The following is a 21,113-nucleotide window of genomic DNA, read 5'->3' as shown; positions in this document are numbered from 1 at the left end:
AGTTTACCCAAATCGTAGTCCATCTCCACTGCAACCACACAACATCCCAACCATACAACCACCACTACATTAGCATTGTCAAAGTTTAGAAGCCAGATAAGAGAAGGAAGAAAAGCATCATCAAAGTACAGTTTCGCTTAGTGTTGAAGTTGCTTTTTTGAAAGAAGTGCAATTCTAATCGGGTTTCAAAACCTTGGTTTAAAGTGAAGAAGAAGATGCAAATTTGGGATGTTGTAGTGTAAGAGATTACAGATAAGCTGATTGAAATGAAGAATGAAAGGGGTTGGATTTTTTAGGGATTACATTTACTTAGAATTAGTGAACCGGTTTATGCCTTGAGCTGATTGGACCAGCGGTCTGGAACTATTTTTTCGTTTGTTATCGGTCCAAAGTGATTTTTAGTAATTTTTGGGTTTTTAAGTGAACCGAACCGGAGTCACGGTCGGTTCCTAGTTGAACCGGCCTGTCCGATCCAAGTTTCAAAACAGTGGCTACAACCATCAACAAATTATATTCCTCTCAATACTTATCAAAATCTTCTTCACCATGTCTCGAATAGATTCATTTTCATCTTGTGACTTTTTAATCAACAATACTTTCACCCGATAAACTGCGTTAAGAAATAAATTTGACGTTGGATAGTCACTCCTAGATATGATATTAGTTGTAGAACTGGCGTTTGACTAATCTAGATATAAGAGCATATTTGGTAGGTTATTTGAGAAAATGTTATTTAGAAAAACTGTTTGAATAGGATAGGATATGATTAAATCAAATAGGATAGGATTCTCAGAATGTGTTTGGTATAATATCTGAAAATTATATCTAAGTTGGGTTTGGTACTTTTTTTGGAAAACATTTTTTTGAAAATATTTAAACTAATTTTAACCTCTTACATTTGTTAATTTAGCTAACCCTCCCCCCAACACAATAAAAGTTATAAATTAACAAAAACACTCCCATCCCCCAAAAACTATTGGCAGCCAACCATCACCGTCAGATGGAAGCTGACAGTCGTCGGAATGGCATACAATCGACTGGATCTGGCTAATCATGCACCGATTGGCCTTTTTTGGCCAGATCCAATGTGGACCTGGCCCAATACGACCATATCTACGACTAGAATTTGGTCGTTATTGATGGCCAGATATGGCCGTCGTCAACGACTAGATAGATTTAGCCATCAACGGCCAGTCGTGTGTCGTCATGGCGCCGGCTGACAATGGCTTGGGTGAGTAAGAGTGTTTTTATTAATTTATAAACTTTTATTGTGAAATATAATTGTTTTTAGTTGAATATGGTTGGAAAAATGTTAGAATAGGATAATAGAAAACAAGTCCCGCCCATTTTTCATTTTCAGTAGAAAAATCTTATTTGATTAAGATTGATTTTTAAAATAATGATCTCAATAAGTAAACAAACACATATCTGTTTTTTTAATCCGAATGATTGAAAAGAGTGAAACAAACCGGGGGTAAAATATTTGGGTAGATTTTGTGTGCAACGGGAAATAATTAAAATATTGGGGAGTAGATTTATTTTGTTGTATTAAAGATTGGATTAATTTTGTTATGAATCGGAAAGAATTCAATTAATCTAAAGGGGTTTATAGATTTTGAATTATTTTGGGTTACTGAAAATTTTGTTAGTATTTTTATACATATATTTTTATTGGGACGTATGATTTTTGTTCTTACTAATTCTTTAATTTGTTTTATATTATTTTTTTACAAAGAATTTTATTAATATTAATATTTTAAGCTTTCTTTTATTAATTTCTATGATTCAAAATTCAGAAATGAATGCTTCAAGGGCAATTTAGTCTTTGTATTCATATGTACCAATGTTAAATGATAAAATTCATTAATGGAACCTAACGGAGGGTGGGCTTCGTGTGTTTCGAAACCAAGGGTGGCAAATATATTCAATAAAGTTAGGGTGGGAAAATGATATTTGGCCTAAATTAAATACCAAAACCTTTATAGAACAATGATCGGAGGAAATTGTTACTCTAGAAAGTAAAAATTTTATTATAAATTTTATGAAATATATCTTATTTTCATTTTTACTTTTTATTGATTATTAATATGAAGAATTGTTTAATTAATTATTTGTTGTGGAATTTTTTTAGATGAATTGAATATTATGATGGAATAAAGTAAGCAAATAGCATAGGGGTACAATATATTAGCCCATCCACGTAAAATTTGTCCATTAGATTTATAATAATTTCTCCAGTAGATTGAATCATAATCATAATACAAGGATTATCATTTAATTAATTAATTTTTTAATTTCATTCATTCTAATATTGTATATAAAAAGTTTAATTAGATTTGTTTTTTTCTAGTACAATGATGCTATTGGCCCCCCATATTTTATCTCCCATAACCCAATTATTATTAAATTTTTAATTATAATTTTAGCCTTTATTAAAATTACTAAATAAGACACAAAAGACTACAAAAGAGTTATACGTATCTACAAATTTTATTTCTTCTTTTAATCATAACTCTAATTCTATTTTCAAATAACAAAAACATAATTTATGCAATTGAAAGAGTTCGATAAACTTAATTAAAAAAAAAAAAAAAAAAGAGTTTGATAAAGATCAAGTAAATAGAAACGTGGTGGATATTATGCTTTGCAATTGTAAGTTGCTTTGTAATTTTTCTTTTATTTTTTCTTCTTATGCACTTCTCTAAAATTTATAAATTAGTTTGATATGTGTATAAGGTTACATTCAAAACAAGAAACATAAAAATATTAAAAATATAAATAAAGGGTATTTTAGGAAGTAGATGGGTTTATAGAGACATTTACATATGCAATAAAGATGGGCTGACAAACCTTTCTCACTAATTTTCTTTCACAAATGCGACGTAACAACTCATAATTGGTCAGATAAGACCCATTGTTGGGCAGACACGACCCATTGAGAGCTGACCAATTGCTAGATGTCACATCACATTTGTAAGAAAAAGTTAGTGAAAATGGTTTGTGAGCGTAGTATTACTCACATGTTAAAACATTTTAATGGGGTAAATTTAAAAGTCGGGTGTGGGAGCCAATAGCATCACTCATATAATTACAATTATGGGGCGTTTGGATCATATAATGTCTTATTATGGGGGAATATTATATTAACGGAAAGAAATATCATCTTGAAGATCACTGGGAATGTTTAGAAAATATGTTTGATTGGTTTGAATAAATTAATGAATAATATGTTTGGTTGGAAGGATAAATGGGTGGATATGTTAGATAGATTACTAAATTGCTCTCTTTTTTACATATTAATATAATAGTATTTTTTATTATTATTTTTTTAATCATTTTTTTAACCCCCTACATTTGAAATTTTGCTAAAACACCCCAGCCATATAAAACTTTAATTTATAGCAAAATCACCCCCACCCACCCCAAGCCATTGCCAACAGCCAAACACCACCACTAGTTGACGTCAACAGTCGACAAAATGGTGCACGATTGGCCGTATATGGTCGATCGTGCACCGACAAAGTCGAAAATGACCATGGATCACAAATCTATGGCCGAAAAATAGCCAGATCTATGGCCATTTCACGACCAAAGATGTGACCATGAAACAGCCACAAATTTGGCCGTGAAAAGGCTAGATCTTTGGCCGTGCCATTTCACGGCCACATCTTTGGTTGTGAAACGGCCATAGAAACGCTATATCTGGCCGTTTCTAGCCATGGTTATGTGGCTGGAAAAGGCCTTATCGGCGCACGACCGGCCAAATCCTGTTGGTCGTGCACCATTACGATGACTGAAGCCGTCGACCAGCGGTGGTGAGTCACGGCCGGCGATGGTCTTGGGTGATTGTATGTATTTTGTTAACTTTTAAACTTTTTTGTAGCTGGCGTGTTTTAGCTAATTTCTCAAATGTAGGGGGGTTGGGTAATTGATATTTGATAGATATTTGAGGGCAATTGTGTCTAAAATAGTTTTTAATTAAGAGCAAAATGTTTAGAAAAATCAAATTACTCTGATAATTTTTTAATAACACCCTTAGCAAGGTAAAAAGATTAACCTCTACATTGCCAACAGTAAACACTATTTACAATAAAAGATTATCGTAATATTTTCTTATTTGTAAACTAAATACCAGAATCTTGCAAAATAAACGAAGATTACCCCCGTTATCTTATATACTCCCGATCCAAACGACCCCTTAGAGTTAATTACCCCCTAAGTTTTATACAAATTAAATATTTCCCCTCAATTATCGAAAATAACAAATTACCTCCTAATGACTATGAGCCGTTAGTAAGTGCAATTATAGTTAATAACCCTAGTAACAGTCCCCATTGCCAAGACCCATTTTACTATCTTTGATTCAGGGTATTGGTATGGTCATGAGGGATGTAGCCGGGTTTTTTAGTAAATGGGTTCAAAACATCTAACTTGATAAATTTACAATAAAATATATATTAAAGTCCCAAATCTTATAACTTAGGCTTTTCAAAATCTAAGAATTTAATATTCCAATTTCAAACACATTTCATTAAACTCAACAAAATTCATGATCTTTCATCAAGCGAAAAAAAAAAAACCCAAATCTTATAACTTAGGTTTTTTAAAAAAAATTTCTATTATCCTATTAAAATTCAACTTATAAACCAATGAAAACTCATCAAATCCGACTCTAAATATCAAGCAATTAACCAATATATCAAAATTAACTCAAATTCTCAAATCTCTACAACTTAGGGTTTCATCAATTCTTTAAACTCATTCAAAATTAACTTAATAACTAACTAAAATTTATCAAACCCAATTTAAAACAAAAATTAATTAACCCATACCTCAACATAAACAAAATTAAATCAAAATATACATCAAAATCTGTGAATTTAATCTTCCAAATTCAAACCCATTTATTAAACTCAACAAAAACCCATAGGTCATGATCTTTCATCAATTAAAAAAGCTAAAAGAAAATATTTTTAAACAAAAAAAAGAAAAAGAAAAAATGAGCATCATCTTACCTTGTAATCTCCAAATGAATAGTTTTTTTTTTTAGTAATCCAATCAAAGGAAGAAGAAAGTATGAGAGATAAAGAGAGGAAATAAAAAAGAGAGAAAATGTATTAATTAATTCAAATTATTGTGGGGTCAAAATTGTAAATTCCATAATATATAACGACATTATTATTATTTTTTTTTTCGAAAAGTTGAGTGGGTTCAATTGAACCCACAATTATGTATGTGGCTATGTGCCAGGTAATGGTTGGGGGTATGGCTTGGCTTAGGGTGTGGGTTTACTCCTTTGGCTTGGGGGGGGGGGGGGTGGGGGGTGGGGGGGGGGGGGGGGGGGTGGGGTGGGGGGGGGGGGGGGGGGGGGGGGGGGGGGGGGGTGGGGGGGGGTGGGGGGTGGGGGGTGTTGGGGGTTGGGTTTACTATATTTTTTTGGTTTAGAAAATGAGGTAAAGACTTAGGGTGTGTTTGGTTGGGATAATATCAGATTACTGAGATAATAACTTCTTATATTACTTTATTACCACGTTTAATTGTCAAGTAATATAAGATTTCGACAATCTTCCAAAACCAATAGTAATTATTGTTAATAATATAAGAGGTAATCAGATTACCTTCATTTTCTTAAGTACTTTAAGACTACTTGGCAATCTTATTTTTGTTACAATTTTACCCCCAACTATTAAAATTTTTGGATAATAATGCCCTTGTTTTAAAAATAATTTACAAAAATACTAATGACTATTTTATCCTTATTTATATTTTTTTAGGACATAAATACCCCTGGATATTAAAAAAATTACCCAAGGTGGCCATTGTTGTCGATGCCAGAACGGTGCACGATCGGTTTGATCTGGCTGGCTGTGTGCCAATCTGATTGTTTCTAGCCATATCTTTGACCAAATACTTCTAGTTTGTCGTAGATCTGGTTGTTTCTGGCCAGATCTACGGCCAAACGACTTGATCTATTTAGCCGTCAATGGCGACTAGATCTTTGGCTGTTAACAACGGTTAGATCTTTGGCCATCAACGGCCAGATGTTTGGTTGTTAATGATAGCCAGATCTCTGGTTGTTAACGACGGCCAGTTCTGGTCGTAGATTTGGCTATTTTTGGCCAGATCCATGATGGATCCGACTGGAAAAGGCCATATTGGCGCACGACCGGCCATATCATACTGGTCGTGGGCCGTTCAGGCCATCGTCGTCATCAACGACGGTGGTGGCAGGCGGCCGACAGTGGCTTGGAGTGGGTGGGGGTGTTTTTGTTAAGTTTTAAAACTTTTTTGGTTATTGGGGTGTTTTAGCAGTATTTTAAATGTAGCGAGTTAAAAAAAAATTCAAAAAATAACAATAAAAATAATATTATATTAATATTTAAAAAGGAGGGTAATTTAGTAAATTATATAACATACCTACAATTTATTAATTCCAACCAAATATATTAATATAATATACTCACCAATTAATTCCAGCGAACTAAATACATTTTTCTAAACATTCCTAGTAATCTTCAAGGTAATCCTCTTTCTATTAATATAACATTTCCAATAATACAACATTCCCTGAACCAAACACACCCTTAGAGTTAGATTAGTCATTTCGTTTGTTTGACTTAGTCAATTGATGAAAAATAAATGGCTGTGTAACACTAAGGGGTAAATTGTTATTTCCAATACGTCAGGGGGAAAACTAATATTCACGAAACCTCAGGGGAAAAAAAATCTCTTAAAATTTATTAACTCGAAAAAACCAACCCTCCTCCTTCATCTCCGTCTTGCGCAAACCGTTAGAGCCTCCTGCCCACCTCCACTATACTCCCCTCCCCCTGCGCAACCCATACAAACCCACACTATCCTTCCTATAATCTCTTCTCACTTTTAATTTACCAACTCCTGACAGAGATTGTGGTGTCAAGTGTTGAAAGGTATATAGTGATTTGCGTTTTCGTTGTTAGACAGATTAAGGGTATATGGTGATATTGGTGGTGGTTTTGGTGTTGGCGTCAATGGTTGGATGTTTTGATGCTAGTGGCGGCAGTATATATCTTGGTTTTTGGAGATTTTCTAGGTGTATGGAAATTGTGTAAATTGATATAATTACCGTTCATCTATTTCATTTGAAGTAGCTTAATAATTAGGCTTCCAACTTCATTTCCAAGATTTAGGGTTCTAAATTTTTTTTGCCTGCTTTTTGGGTTTGGTTAGTGGTAATTAGTTCACAACTTGTTTCGAGGGTTTAGACTTGAGGTTTATGGTGTTTATTATTATTATTATTATTGTTGTTGTTGTTGTTGTTATTATTATTATTATTATTATTATTTTAAATAACTTACTTTTGGGGAATTTTTGTATAAGAGTAGTTACTTTGAGTTTGTTTTTGTTTTTAGATAATTTAAGTTAAGGAATTTATTGGGTTTTAATATTTTCATTTTTGTTTTTCAGCTAGCAAATAGAAACGAGCATTGGAGCTGAGAGAAGGAATAAAGATCAATTGCTCTTGCTGGTATGCTCTTCTACACTACCTGTTTGTTTGATGCGTTCTTCTATTTGATAAAGCTTGTTTTTGTTCTGTCATTGTTGTCTCCGCAGTAAAGCTTCTGTTTAATGGAAATGGGTTTGCTTTGACTGATGGAATCTACATGTAATAACTAAATTCATTAGTTTCATGTTACGCTTTTCTGTCATTGGGGCTTGAGGTTTTGTTTCTTTGTATTGTTTATTGGAACCTATGTGTTGAGCACGTACTAAGAATTTTAATTATACTTTTAATTAAACTGCGATTTTGTTAACTCTTAGTATAAGAAATCCTAATTGCAGTTGACAACAGCAGTATTAAATTTTTATTTTTCAGCCATATATCTATATATGTTAACTTTTGAGTTTGTTTGGCTAGGTGTCATGGAAGCTGAAGAAGAAAATCCTGCATCAACTTCAGTGTTGGAGTCTTCTCCAGCAGTCCCTGATAATCAAACTCTGATGCTTACTGTTGAAACAATTCCACCTCATCCTGTCCAACCTATTATTCCACCAGTGGTCCCAGCAGCAATACCACCAGTGGTTGTGCCACCTATAGCTCCAATACCCACAATTCCTCCTCCCCAAGTTCCTGCTCCATTAGCACCTCTACCAGTCCGACCTCCTATCTTTAAGCCCGCTATGCCACCACAAAATGGGGAGGTGAGAAGCAGTGACTCGGATTCTGATCATGATGACTTGGGTCCAACACGGGCTGCCACAGGTGAATATGAGATTTCAGAGGAGAGCAGACAAGTAAGGGAACGCCAGGAAAAGGCAATTCAGGATCTTCTCATGAAGCGACGTGCTTCTGCTCTTGCGGTGCCTACTAATGATATGGCTGTCCGGGCTCGTCTTCGCCGGCTTGGTGAACCCATAACACTTTTTGGGGAAAGAGAGATGGAAAGACGGGATAGATTGCGGATGCTTATGGCAAAGCTGGATGCTGAAGGGCAGTTGGAGAAGCTGATGAAAGCTCATGAGGAAGAGGAGGCTGCAGCTACTGCTACTGCAGATGATGCTGAAGAAGAAATGATCCAATACCCTTTTTATACTGAGGGTTCAAAGGAACTCTTGGATGCTAGAATTGATATTGCAAAATATTCTATTGTTAGAGCAGCATCTCGTCTTCAACGTGCATGTAGGAAAAGGGATGATCCGGATGAAAACATTGATGCAGAAATTGATTGGGCTCTGAGGCAGGCAGAGAGTTTGTTTCTTGATTGCAGTGAGTTTGGGGATGATCGGCCACTCTCTGGTTGCTCCTTCTCACATGATGGGAATCTGCTCGCTACATGGTATCCATCCTTTTGTCTTTCTCAAGATAACATACAAGCATCAATAGAGTTTCATTTTTTATGATTTGGATGCCATTTTTTCTTGCAACGGCTAGTTAATGGATTAATATTTCAGGGGCCTAGCAATTTTTTTTTTTTTTTTCAAATAGAATGTCAGGTCACAGCTGGCTATAAAACCATAAAAATTTCCCACCTTTTAAAGAATGAATTAATGATATGTGCTCCTTGTTAGGAAAACTATTTGTATTCTGTATTTGAAACATTACACATGATAGGTCCTTCAAATTTGGTCATCTTGGTCCTTTCCCTTTTTGTGGAGCTGAGTATAAATATTCACATCATTCATGGGAAGTTCAGCTGAGAATTTTGACTTACATTTCTACCTTATTCAATTTGTTAATAGGTTTAATAGGGTGGAAATGAACTATGGCTTTGCATGTCCCTCATGATTAAATGATTCTCCTACAATGCTAATTAGAATTAATAGAATTCTTGCCTTGTTTTTTTTTTTTTTTCTTTTTCCCCAGTGCCTTAAGTGGAGTTGCTAAGATATGGAGCATGCCAAAAGTGGAAAAGGTTTCTGCCTTGAAGGGACACACTGAACGTTTGACTGATGTTGCATTTTCTCCTGTGCAAAACCATTTGGCTACTGCTTCTGCTGACCAGACTGCAAGGTTGTGGAACTCTGATGGATCTCTCCTGAATACTTTTGGAGGCCATCTGGATCGTCTTGCACGAATTTCTTTCCATCCATCAGGAAAATACTTGGGCACAACCAGCTTTGACAAGACATGGAGACTGTGGGACATAGATACAGGAGTAGAGTTGCTTCTTCAAGAAGGTCACAGTAGGAGTGTCTATGGAATTGCCTTCCACCATGATGGATCTTTGGCAGCTTCTTGTGGACTGGATTCGTTGGCACGTGTTTGGGACCTCCGTACAGGAAGAAGTATTCTTGCCTTTGAAGGTCATGTTAAGCCGGTGAGACTTTAAACTTGTGTGGTCCTGTTCTTTTTGCTATTAAATTGATTGTATTTTGCCTTTCTTTAAATATAATATTTCACTAAATTACATTTTATCTCTGCTCTTTTTTTAGGTCCTCGGCGTTAGTTTTTCACCCAATGGATACCATCTAGCGACTGGTGGTGAGGACAATACTTGTCGCATATGGGACTTGAGGAAGAAAAAATCTTTATACGTTATTCCAGCACACTCTAATCTTATATCACAAGTGAAGTTTGAGCCTCAAGAAGGGTACTTCCTAGTGACAGGGTCATATGACATGACAGCTAAGGTGCATTTTCTTTGTACAGTTTTTGTTTCGTTGAATATATGTCATCATTATTTCAGATTACTGTAGCAAATTTTTGCTTGACTCATTTAATTTTATGTGTTCGCAGGTTTGGTCTGGCCGAGACTTTAAGCTTGTAAAAACCTTGTCAGGGCATGAGGCAAAAGTTACTTCTTTGGATGTCGGTGCAGGTAACCTCTCTGGCTATTGGAAAACTAAAGCATATATCTGAAATTTTTATTTCTTTCTGTTCTTTTATTGAGATCAATTTGCATCGTTGAGAAATTCTGTGCTGCAATATATCCTGCTTCACACTCTTGAAGTGTAATATCCAGATGTATGCATTATAGCTCAACTTTTTTGGTGTTACTACTAAAGTTTTTCTTTCAAGTATATAATCCAAGTTTTCCAAAAATCTTATGCTATGTAAACTTTTCCAGTCCTAAAATTTCTTATTGCACCTGGAGTAACTTTTTGGAAAACTTATGAATATCAAAATATCTTTAAGAGTTTGACGTCACGTTGCAACTGTCAGAAACTTCCGAAATTGTTTTTTTTTTAATTGGTGCAAGATATATACTTAAGGTACTGAGTAATTTTTTTTAAGCTCCACAAATCCTGTTACTGGTTTTTTTTTTTTTTTTTTTCACTTTCTGTGTTTCTGCCACATAGCTTCATTTTTGAAGTAGATTTGCGCTTTTCTGGCTCTAAATAACCATTCCAGGATATGAAGAGAAGAGAAAAGATAAAGCAATATTAATAAGTTTCTTAATACAACTTCTATTTGGTTTGGATCTTCACAAGAAACTTAGGGCTGTTCATTTTGTGGCATAAGCATGTTCAACTATGAAAGTTACATGCCATAGTAAAACATTGGATTATTGCTTAAAACAAATTTGAACAATAATATGTACATATGAGGAAAGTGATTGATGATGAAATTAGAAGCTAATAGCTTCATATATGGTGCCAAAATCAAGACCATATAGTAATATTACTTTTGAGAAGTTATGCTGTATTCAGAATAACAGAGTGCAAGAACTTTAATATGTAAGTTTTCGGTGACAAATTTGGCCTAAGAGATCTTGCAGAAGCATGGCTGTTACTGTTTTTTGCAGCACTTTTAACTCATGTCTTGTTTAGCAGGTGGAAAAACTGGTTTGAACCTTGTATTCATCATACCCTAAATTTTACAGTTTATATCTTCTGGCTTTGCCGGAAAGCTCAATTTATGCTTCTACTGTCTAGATTTCTGTTTCAGACTGGAATGTGTATGTTTTTACTAGTTTGGTAATTTATAAAGTTGGTTTAATATAGCCTTATCTTTAGTCTTCGTAATCAATATAATACAATTTTAGCTTAGTCTAGAAGGTGTTCGTTTTAAATGGCTAAGTATTGTTTCTGTTGGTTGATTGCAGATGGGTGTTCCATTGCGACCGTCTCACATGATAGGTGGATCAAGCTGTGGTCGGTCAATAGAAAGGAGCAGGCTATGGATGTTGACTGAGTTGCCATTTAGCTTCATGGGTTCTCTATTTAGCTCTCTCCCAGTTTCACTTTTCAAATCTTTTTAGACAAAATGGTTTTCAGAGTACTAGTTTTTCTCAGAAACATTTTTTCTGTGAGAGATGAAAGCATCTTGCATCTGAAAGGATTTTGAAGCCACTTGTATTCGGTCTGCTTGTTCAATGATCTAACTCTGCCTTTATTTAAATTTTGTTTATATTACTGATCAAATTAGGTAAAATTGCTTGTTAATAGGAAATCTGTAACAGATTTACATTGAAAGTTATGGAATAGTGTTTTGGCAGATTCAATGTAGTTCATATTTTTATTGACAGTTGAAATGATAGAAGACAATTTTTTAGACTTGGAAAAGTTAGTAGTTTCTTCTGGATTTTACTGATCATTGGTTCCACACTAATGCAGATGTTTTTAGTTTCATTCATTCTGTTTCACTGTTGTGGTAATATTATTCTTATCTAAACTAACATAAAAATACATCATTGCCTCAATTTCTTATTGTTGTGATTTTCAGTAGTTAGGAGAGGGGTGATTTTCAAGGTGTTGTTATACTTTGTGTTTAATGTCTGAAATGGATATTTTATTTTATAGCTAAGGGGGCGTTTGGTTTAGGAATGTTAGATTACTGGGAATGTTGGATTATTGGAAAGATAGATTATCTTGGAAGATTATTGGGAATCTTTAAGAAAATATGTTTTGTTAGTTGGTAGGTATGTTATATTAATATGTTTGGTTATAGGAATAAATTGGTAGGTATATTTTTTAAATTACTAAATTGTCCCACTTTTAAATATTAATATAATATTATTTTTATTATTAATTTTTGAATAATTTTTTAACCTCCAATATTTCAGATTTAGCTAAAACACCCTTGCTTATATAAAACTTTAATTTATGACAAAATCACCTCCACCTCCTGTCGTCGCCTGTCGCCACCGCGAACCACCGTCGAAAAATCGTCGGAGTCCCTAAAAAAGAAGGAAATTCTATGGGATGCTCCAGGAGGCTTTGATATGGTCGGAAACGGCCATATCAGGCTAGATTTGGCTGAAAATCTGGCCATTTTCTACCAGATCGATGGATTTGGCCGTTAACGGCCAGATCTCTAGCCATTATCGATCAGATCCCTAGCCATTATCGGCCAGATCTGGACCAGATCTGGCCGTTATTCTGGCCAGAATAGATTTGGCCGTTAACGACCATGTCCGTGACCGTTAACGGCCAGATCTGGCCCAGACTTGGCCGTTAATGGCCAAGGATCTGGTCGAAAATAGCCAGAATAGATCTAGCCATTTCCTGCCAGATCTGGCCTGATATGGCCGTTTTTAGCCATCAATATGGCTGGAAACGGCCATAGCGAAGCTTCCCGAAGCCTCCCACATAATTTTCTTCTTTATTAGGGACTCCAGCGATTTTTCGGCGGTGGTCCGTGGTGGTTGGCCTGCTGTCGGCGGTGGTGGCTAGGTGGCAGTGGTGGTGGTGGCTGGGTGGTAGTGGTGGTTCGTAAATAATTTTAAATATAAGGGCATTATTGTCCAAAATTTTAATTAAACAGGGGTAAAATTGAAATAGGATATTAATGTAAATTTGTTTTAAAATAGGGGTATTATTGTCCAAAATTTTTATTAATACGGGATAAAATTGTAACAAAAAAATAACCATGGTAATCTCAGAATAGTAATTACTATTGGTATTTGAAGATTACCGGTATCTTATATTACTTGACAATCAAATATGATAATCAAGTAATATAAGATGACATTACCTCAGTAATCTCACTTAATCCCCAATCAAACGTCCCCTAAATAAATTATATTAATAATAAGTTAAAGTTGGTTCTTGACCACTGTTTTCAATCGATGCTGGCAGAGCGGAGCAACGTTTTTTTAGAATTTATATAAAAAGCTCTTTTTTTAGTCCCTATCAATTAAACTTTTTATTAATCCTCTTAGTTTTTGAATTGACACTTTGGCCCTCATAAATATAACTTCGTATATGGCCTCATTCGTTGAGTATTATTTTGGCCACCCTACCACTGGTAACACATACATTACATAGAAAATACACAACAATCGCATCCCTATACAAAGTCGATAAATGTCCCATCCCTTTAACCAATTTTGTACTTTGAATTAGCATGCCACTAAAGAATTTCCCCTGCCTTTATTCAATGACTGTCCTTATAACTAAAACAATATTGTTTCCAATTCACACAAAACATAACAATTAATCAAAGTCAATCAATGAACATTAAATAATGCAATTGAAATCAAGCAATCACAACGAATTTTTAATGTGGAAGGTGAAAAGAAAAACCATGAGGTGATGGTAAACCAACTTCCAATAAACAGTAAATATGTAACAAGAAAGTTCTTTCCCATAATGTGTTAGGGACACATCTGTTTGTTTTATTGTTCACACCTTATCCTACCCAAAATACATATTTGTTTCCACCGTAAAACAATAACTCATTATTTCTATGTTCACCAGGTACGATGACTCCCTTTGTTCATCTCTACTTTCCACAAGGTAAGATATGCCATTTACATCACAACCACCATATGTTTTCCAATTTATGTATGATTGACAGGCAATATTGTTAAGTAATAACTTTTTAAATAGTATCAGCTACCGTCCCTGCGGTTTAACAAAAATCCAATTTCTCACCAACTTTGGATAAACCCTCAAGCCTCAAGGGAGGTGGCTAAGGGTTTCTCAAATAACTGGGATTTTTGTTAAACCTCAAGGGATTTTTTAATAACCAATCCGGGGTGAAACCCCGTAAAGTGGTTGGGTCTTGAGTTGATCAGTGCCCAAATGTTTAAAATACAACAAAAACACTCCTAAAAATAACATATAAGTCCCTACAAACACCACCTCCGACGTACAAAAACCAAGGCAAATATGACTTGTTTCCGACAACAACAACACTCCTCCCTCACCACGAAAACACTCCCTGATTGCCTTGCCAATCGACGACAACATCCAACTTTGTGCTGATTTAGTTTTGCATTTCTAGTGATTACTCACCAAAATCACTTCCTCACCACCATTGCACTCACCGACCTTCCTCTTCAAAACCCCCAACACACCAACCTTCAATTTTCGCTTCGTTGTCCTAATTTATTTTTTTTCGTGAATAGAAAATTGAACCCGACCATAAGATCAGAGTCTGATTGAACCAATTCAACCGACTAAGCCGGATCGGGTTTTAAAACACTGCTATAATAGCCCTGTCAATATGTATAGTTGTTTTTTGTGTTCTTATTTTGAAAAATAACAACAAATTTGAATTTTGTACTTCTAAAAATTAAGAATCTATTCATCTCAAAAAGTGTGTACATCATTTTCATATGGTAAGTATGAAACATTGCAATATAATAGGGAATGTTAACATAATAAACATTGCTTTTTACATTGTGTATTTATAGATTTCTAGTTATACCTGTGATTCTTATGCTTTAAAAAACAAAAAATAATCAAGTAATAATACCCATCTTGTAAGATACAAGTAGAGAACGAAAAGAAGAAAATGAATGCGATTTCACTTCTCCAAACAAGTATTATGCTTTCATATTCTATATTGCGTTAGCAACATCTGTGTGGATATCAAAATGCCAAAAAATGTACTTGGGAATTGCTGGCTTAAACTTACTCTTTTTTCTACACCGAAAACTCATATCATATGCCACAACATTCTCAATTTTTGTAAGCAAAAGTTAAAAACTATAACAAGAAGATAATTTCTTGGACACTACACTGCTGCCTCAGCCTCATTTGTACCAACCAGTGAGGAAGTACCTCAGCACAAAACATAGTGCGCATGCGATAGCCTGTTCATGTTCAAACATAAACTGTTGATGTTCAAACATAATCATACATACAATCAACATATGCAATATGACAACCCTAATTAAACTGCCTTGGCATCTCATCAACTTAAACTCCATTGGTAGTATCTATGAAAATGATGTTCTCAAACGACTAAAAACTCGACAACTTCAGAAAATTCTTAATTTAAGTTACAGTGGTACTTTTGGTTGGGTTACTAAACTAGACTGCATGTTTGAAATTATATCAACTGATTACTTATTTACAAAACAGCAGGACCCAAAACATAGCAAGTTCAGGTAGATCTTCTCACTTCTAGCCCAAGTAAAAGGGAAATATGCTGGTTCAGAAAGGATTTAGTCATCTATTGCATACCCAGGCTTTGATTACATGGTCAAGGGGGCTTGGAAGCGGATTCAAAAGACTAAAGATGAAAAAGTAAACTAGTTAAAAGGAAAATGAACATAGACAAGAAATAGTTCACCTGGAAAACAAGAAGTGCAGTGCAAAGTCTATTTTCTGACATCTTGCCAAATATTCTTAAGAAGAAGTTAACAAGTGTCCCGTCATTCGTCCCAGTCAACAATCCAGTCTGAGGGTCAAACCTGACAATTGAGAAGTACGAAAAAGTATCCATAAGAAAATTTGCATAGGATGCCAACAGAATTGCCTCAGTATAAAACTCAAGCAAAAGTGCAAAGAAAGCTACCTAGGCAAACGATGCCGTGGGCATTTGACGAAGCCAAAAAGCTGATAAAATTAACTTCAAATTAGATGCCTTGCATATCTAGAGATCTACAAAGAATTGGAAGTTGAGATAGAGAGTTTATTGGATCAAACCTGGGGGACTGACAAGAGAAAGTTTATCACTTGAGGGGCAAAGAAAATCAGCAGTGTCTCACTGAATGAGGGAAAAAGAAGTCAAATTACTTACCAGGTAATGATATGCATATTAATCCATGTAGATTACAGCTTAGTAAACACAAATATATTAATATAGAGGCAAAATAAGGCAGCAAAAATGCACAATTGACAAATTGTAAGTACTAAATATTGATAAACAGTAGTACATTGAATTCAGTAGCAATGGAGTATGAGATTGCCTAATGAGTATAAAGTTCTAGTTAAGGTTGCAATTTACGCAGGCAGGAAGAAATAACTAGTTTGTTTTCAAATATCTTTCTTTTATAAATGAGAATGAATTAGAGTCTAAGTCAGGTAAACCTGTTTATAAATAGAGCTTGGTTTCATGAAGGATACACATTCCAAAGAAAATCAGGGATACAAATTCCAAGTCTTAGTGTGGCTGAAGATTATATATGTACATACATACTTGCTCATTTAAAAAAAGATATACACATACATATGGCGACTGAGGTGGAAGGCTTGATCTCCAATTCAATTATTCACCAACACATTATTCTCTCATGCTGAAACAGTAAAGAACTTCTTATAAACGAAGAGCATGCAGGTGTATTTCTTCAATCTCTTTCTATTAGCATTAGAAAAATAATGGCCAATTTCCAACATACATGTTTTAAAAGGAACCTTTGCAATTTGATTCTACAGAAAATTCTAACCATAAATTTCTCAGGTATGTTGAACAGATTTGTCCAAATATTATTGTTATTATTATTATTAATTTTTTTTTTAATTATTTTTTTTAATGATAATTAAAACTTACAAAATAGTGAAATGAGTAAATACAAGAAACACACCTGAAATGGCCTAGAATCCCAATTACAGCCATAGCCATACCAGCGAAGTACGTGTAAGTGTCTCCAACAAAAACTGAAGAGGGATACCTAAGGAAACAAGAAAAATAGTAAAGTGTTATTAAGACTTTATTATATGGTCAAGCAATTAAACTCAGTAAAAAAAATAAGTGCTATTACCAGTTGTAAGAAAACAAAGCCAATGATGTGGCTAATAAGGGTTGAACCAGATAAATAGAGAATGCGTGTGCCTGTTTATACTCAGGATCCACAGACGCTCCAATTTGCATGATATTATGTATCAAAATCTGTAAATTGCTAAGAATTGTCAGATTCGAAATAAAAAATGGATTGAACCTATTTCACCATAAGTGTGCTTACAGCAGATGCAATCACAACAGTTTGCCCCACTTCAAGGCCATTCAAACCAGCATGAATATTAATGGAGTTTGTACAAAAAACTGCCAAAAGCCCCATATATAGTTTATATATCCATCCTGTACCATCAAAAAACAATCTTAAGTTGCAGTAGAAAGATAACCAATATAGAGGAGTATGATGAAGAATCTAAAAAAAATCATGAGAAAAAGAGAGAAAATGCCATAATGATATTTTAGTGATTCTCATTCTACTATTTCATATTGTCTCAAATTATTCAAAACCATACCTAGATCCAAAATCTTGAAGCCAACATAAGGAACAAGAGGTTTTGGTATAATAATAGTGGTATGTCCAGCATATGCCATCAACAAGGGAAGAGCAGCAAATGACGGCAGTAATAACTTCCTGCGCTTCACAATTTCAATAAAGCATAAAAAGATTTAATAAGCATTAATTTACAAGGCTGATGGGAAGAAAACAACTTCTTCCAACAAATTAACATGTTTTTAATAGTGCTGAAAATCTTATGAAGAGACAGGATACTCACACTCTCCAAGGGACATCGAGGACATCATCTACAAATCCAAGCAAAAGCATGAAGCATATGGATGCTAATGCTGCATTGTACTCAACAAGCCACTGCATGAATGAAAGATATGAAACTTAAATATTACAAATTCAGAACATGCATAAAACTCAGTTTGAAACTGAAGTCTCCGTTTTAGTTTTGTATTAATTAAAGGGGGTTCCCCATCTAATCATATGCAAGAGACATTTTTACTATCTTATACCTGAAAATTGAAGAGACAAATGGGAGGGAAAAAGTCAGAAACTAAATCCTTCCAAAGGAAACCAGCTAAAGGCAAAGAAATCTCCTGATACGTCAATGTCACTTGGACTAGATAAAGCTTAATATAAAAAAATCTTATTCCGATAGGACATTTACATGCTAGTCATATGAATTATTATATCTTTTTCTGTTGAGGCTGCTCAGCCTGCTAAAAGTCAAAAGCTTCAGAACCAATTGTTTCTTATGGAAAACTAGTTTAACATTTTATCCTAATTCTTTTGTGATAGGCCAGATCTTAATGAAAATACCAACAACTTAAGTTAACTAACCTTGACTGTATTGCTTTATTGATCATGTATTATCATAGATCATAAGCCATAACATCTATTTTGTAACCTCAATCAATTATCTTTTCATCCTTCCCCTAGTCATTGCAGCTCCTTCAACCTCTTCCTCTTGAAGAGTTCTATAAGTGTAGTGACAAGTCTTTTAGCTAACACAGTAAAACCATCTTTGCTTTTGATGTAGGACAGGAAGTAGAATGAAAAATGAAAGAGAAAATAAATGGGGGAAATTAGGAGAGAAATACAGATAGAGGCAGTAGAGAAACAATATGTTATTCAATTCATTCAAGTCTGCATTCTTTTGTGTTAGGTTACATATTAGGCAAAATACAAACAAATTAAGTCAATTGACCTTCAGTGTATTGGTTTATCGATATGAATTATCATAGACTATAAGTCTTAATATCTTTTCTTGTAAACTCATCCAATAATCTTTTAACCCTCCCCCTAGCCATTGTAGCTCCTTCAACGTCTTACTCTTGAAAAGTTTCAACTCCCACTTTTCCCACAATCACAATCATTTATTTCCTATACAACAAAATGAACATCTGTATGCATTCATTGTCCATCATTTTGTTGACACAAGTTTCTAACTTCCAAGTTTCTTACAATCACAATCAATATTGTCCTATATGCTTTCTTATCCAGAAAACTACATACTCCAAAGTCTTTTATGTAGATCTGACTTAGGAATATTCTGGTGCCTATTTAGAGGTCTTAGAATTGAATCAATGACTACGCCAAAGTTGACAAGTATAAAGTCATAGAGCAACTGGCTTAGAAAGCAAAATATGCTTCAAGTTTTATCAAAAGGTCAACTAATAATTACTAAAGCAAAGATTTTAGAGATTTTGGGATTTTCTCTGTATTTATTTATATAAATAAATCCGCAATAAATTAATAAAAAGATGAACTACAAACTTAAGAGAGATACGGACTTACATTTGAGTCTGCAGTAAAGTTAAAATACTGAAACAATATGGCCAAGACCATGAATACAATCCCAACAACAATACCCAATGACTCTGGTCTGAAAAACAAAAGTTAAGCATCAGTAACTAAATCACATCCAATGAACTAGTCAAAAGAGATATTAGATGCTATATTTGTCAAAAACGAAAAAAAAAAAAAAATACTTGCTCCTTGCTTGGACAATATACAGTATGTGCAAATTGAGGACCTCAATTTAGATTTTGAATAAAATCAAAGACCAATAATACATTGAATGAAATAACACAAACTTAAGTTTTATAGAACCTTATAAATCAGGAAATAGAAAAAATGCAAAGGCTTATGCATTGAATTAACCCTAAAGCGCAAATTTTCTATTCAATACACGAATAAAAATAAAATAAAATAACGCATCCTTTGGTCAAAAAAACCGAATCAAACACATGAACGCTTCATAATTCGATCAAACAAACAAAGCCCACTTCATTAACTAAACCAAATTGAAAACCCAATACATACCTACTTAACCAAATCACCCAAACAAAAAAAAGAAAAAAACTCACACTTTAACAGTGCCTTGCGGGGTGCCCTTCTTGTTGATATCAAAACCAAACAAGTTCCTCCTCAAAACGTATGTAGAAGCGACGGGTATCATCTTCTGGGTGACAAAGAAGCCAGCGAGACTGAGTCCAGCATTGATAAGAATGGATCTCCGGAGCTCAGATTCAAGCTGGTAGTGGTAAAAAATGAGGTAAAAGTAAGGCAATGACAATATGAAAAAAAGCTTCAAAATTAAACCCGATTTAGGAGGGGCGATTGGTGGGTCATCGGTTTTTGGAGGGACTGATACTGGGGTTGTTGGTTTGGAGGTGTCTGTTGCCGTTGAATTTGTGGCTGAGGGTCTCTTGCGAGCTGCCATCCTCAATTCTCTTCTCCGTCGTCTCGCTCAAGTTTGAAGTTTGAAGTCTGGTTGGTAGGCTTTCAGTAGTCGAGTTTTGCCAGCTTCCTACGTGTTGGTGTCATCTTGCCAATGAATTTGTGCCACGTGAGCATGATTGACACATGGCTGGACTAAATTTTAACGAGTTAAGTAGATGAGTAATGCTATACGTGCATTATCTTTTACACCATTTTTATATACACACAAATCTTTTATTTTTAATATTATAATAAAATTATTATTAGTAAAATAATTACGATAAAAATGGTGTAAAGGATGATGTAAATATAATATTATTTTAAATAGATGAATAATAGTACATATATAAACAAATATTATAAATATTTGTATATAAACTAATATGGTATAAAATAAATAAAAGAGTTAATATATTAATTTTGACTTTTTGTATTCACTTTTCTATTTAACTTGTGTCACATCAGTTTATTCGTAAATTTTTGTATGTAGATCTAGGATTATTGTAAATAGATTACCAAATTTTCTTTGCAATGATTGAAATAACGATATTA

At 34.3% G+C, this 21,113-nt stretch overlaps 2 protein-coding genes across 2 annotated transcripts; one reads left to right on the top strand and one right to left on the bottom strand.

Moving 5' to 3' along the window:
- Positions 1-6,763: 6,763 nt before the first annotated feature.
- On the top strand, positions 6,764-12,006 carry LOC116126914 (U4/U6 small nuclear ribonucleoprotein PRP4-like protein). The gene is made up of 7 exons (XM_031412592.1): positions 6,764-6,929; positions 7,447-7,507; positions 7,898-8,816; positions 9,344-9,797; positions 9,913-10,110; positions 10,217-10,298; positions 11,526-12,006. The coding sequence occupies exons 3-7, from the start codon at positions 7,903-7,905 to the stop codon at positions 11,612-11,614; spliced, it is 1,737 nt and encodes a 578-aa protein (XP_031268452.1). The 5' UTR covers positions 6,764-6,929; positions 7,447-7,507; positions 7,898-7,902; the 3' UTR covers positions 11,615-12,006.
- A 3,151-nt stretch (positions 12,007-15,157) lies between these two features.
- LOC116126910 (UDP-N-acetylglucosamine--dolichyl-phosphate N-acetylglucosaminephosphotransferase) lies at positions 15,158-20,631 on the bottom strand. The gene is made up of 11 exons (XM_031412589.1): positions 20,207-20,631; positions 19,635-19,722; positions 18,106-18,197; positions 17,845-17,963; positions 17,559-17,674; positions 17,358-17,485; positions 17,181-17,267; positions 16,303-16,363; positions 16,172-16,212; positions 15,947-16,067; positions 15,158-15,464 (listed from the first exon to the last, which is right to left on the bottom strand). The coding sequence occupies exons 1-11, from the start codon at positions 20,560-20,562 to the stop codon at positions 15,405-15,407; spliced, it is 1,269 nt and encodes a 422-aa protein (XP_031268449.1). The 5' UTR covers positions 20,563-20,631; the 3' UTR covers positions 15,158-15,404.
- Positions 20,632-21,113: the final 482 nt, after the last annotated feature.

This window comes from Pistacia vera, unplaced genomic scaffold (genome assembly GCF_008641045.1).
Source record: "Pistacia vera cultivar Batoury unplaced genomic scaffold, PisVer_v2 Contig186, whole genome shotgun sequence".
NCBI classification, from domain to species: Eukaryota; Viridiplantae; Streptophyta; class Magnoliopsida; order Sapindales; family Anacardiaceae; genus Pistacia; species Pistacia vera.
Note: the sequence above shows the minus strand (reverse complement) of the source record. Positions and strands in the feature narration are given on the sequence as shown.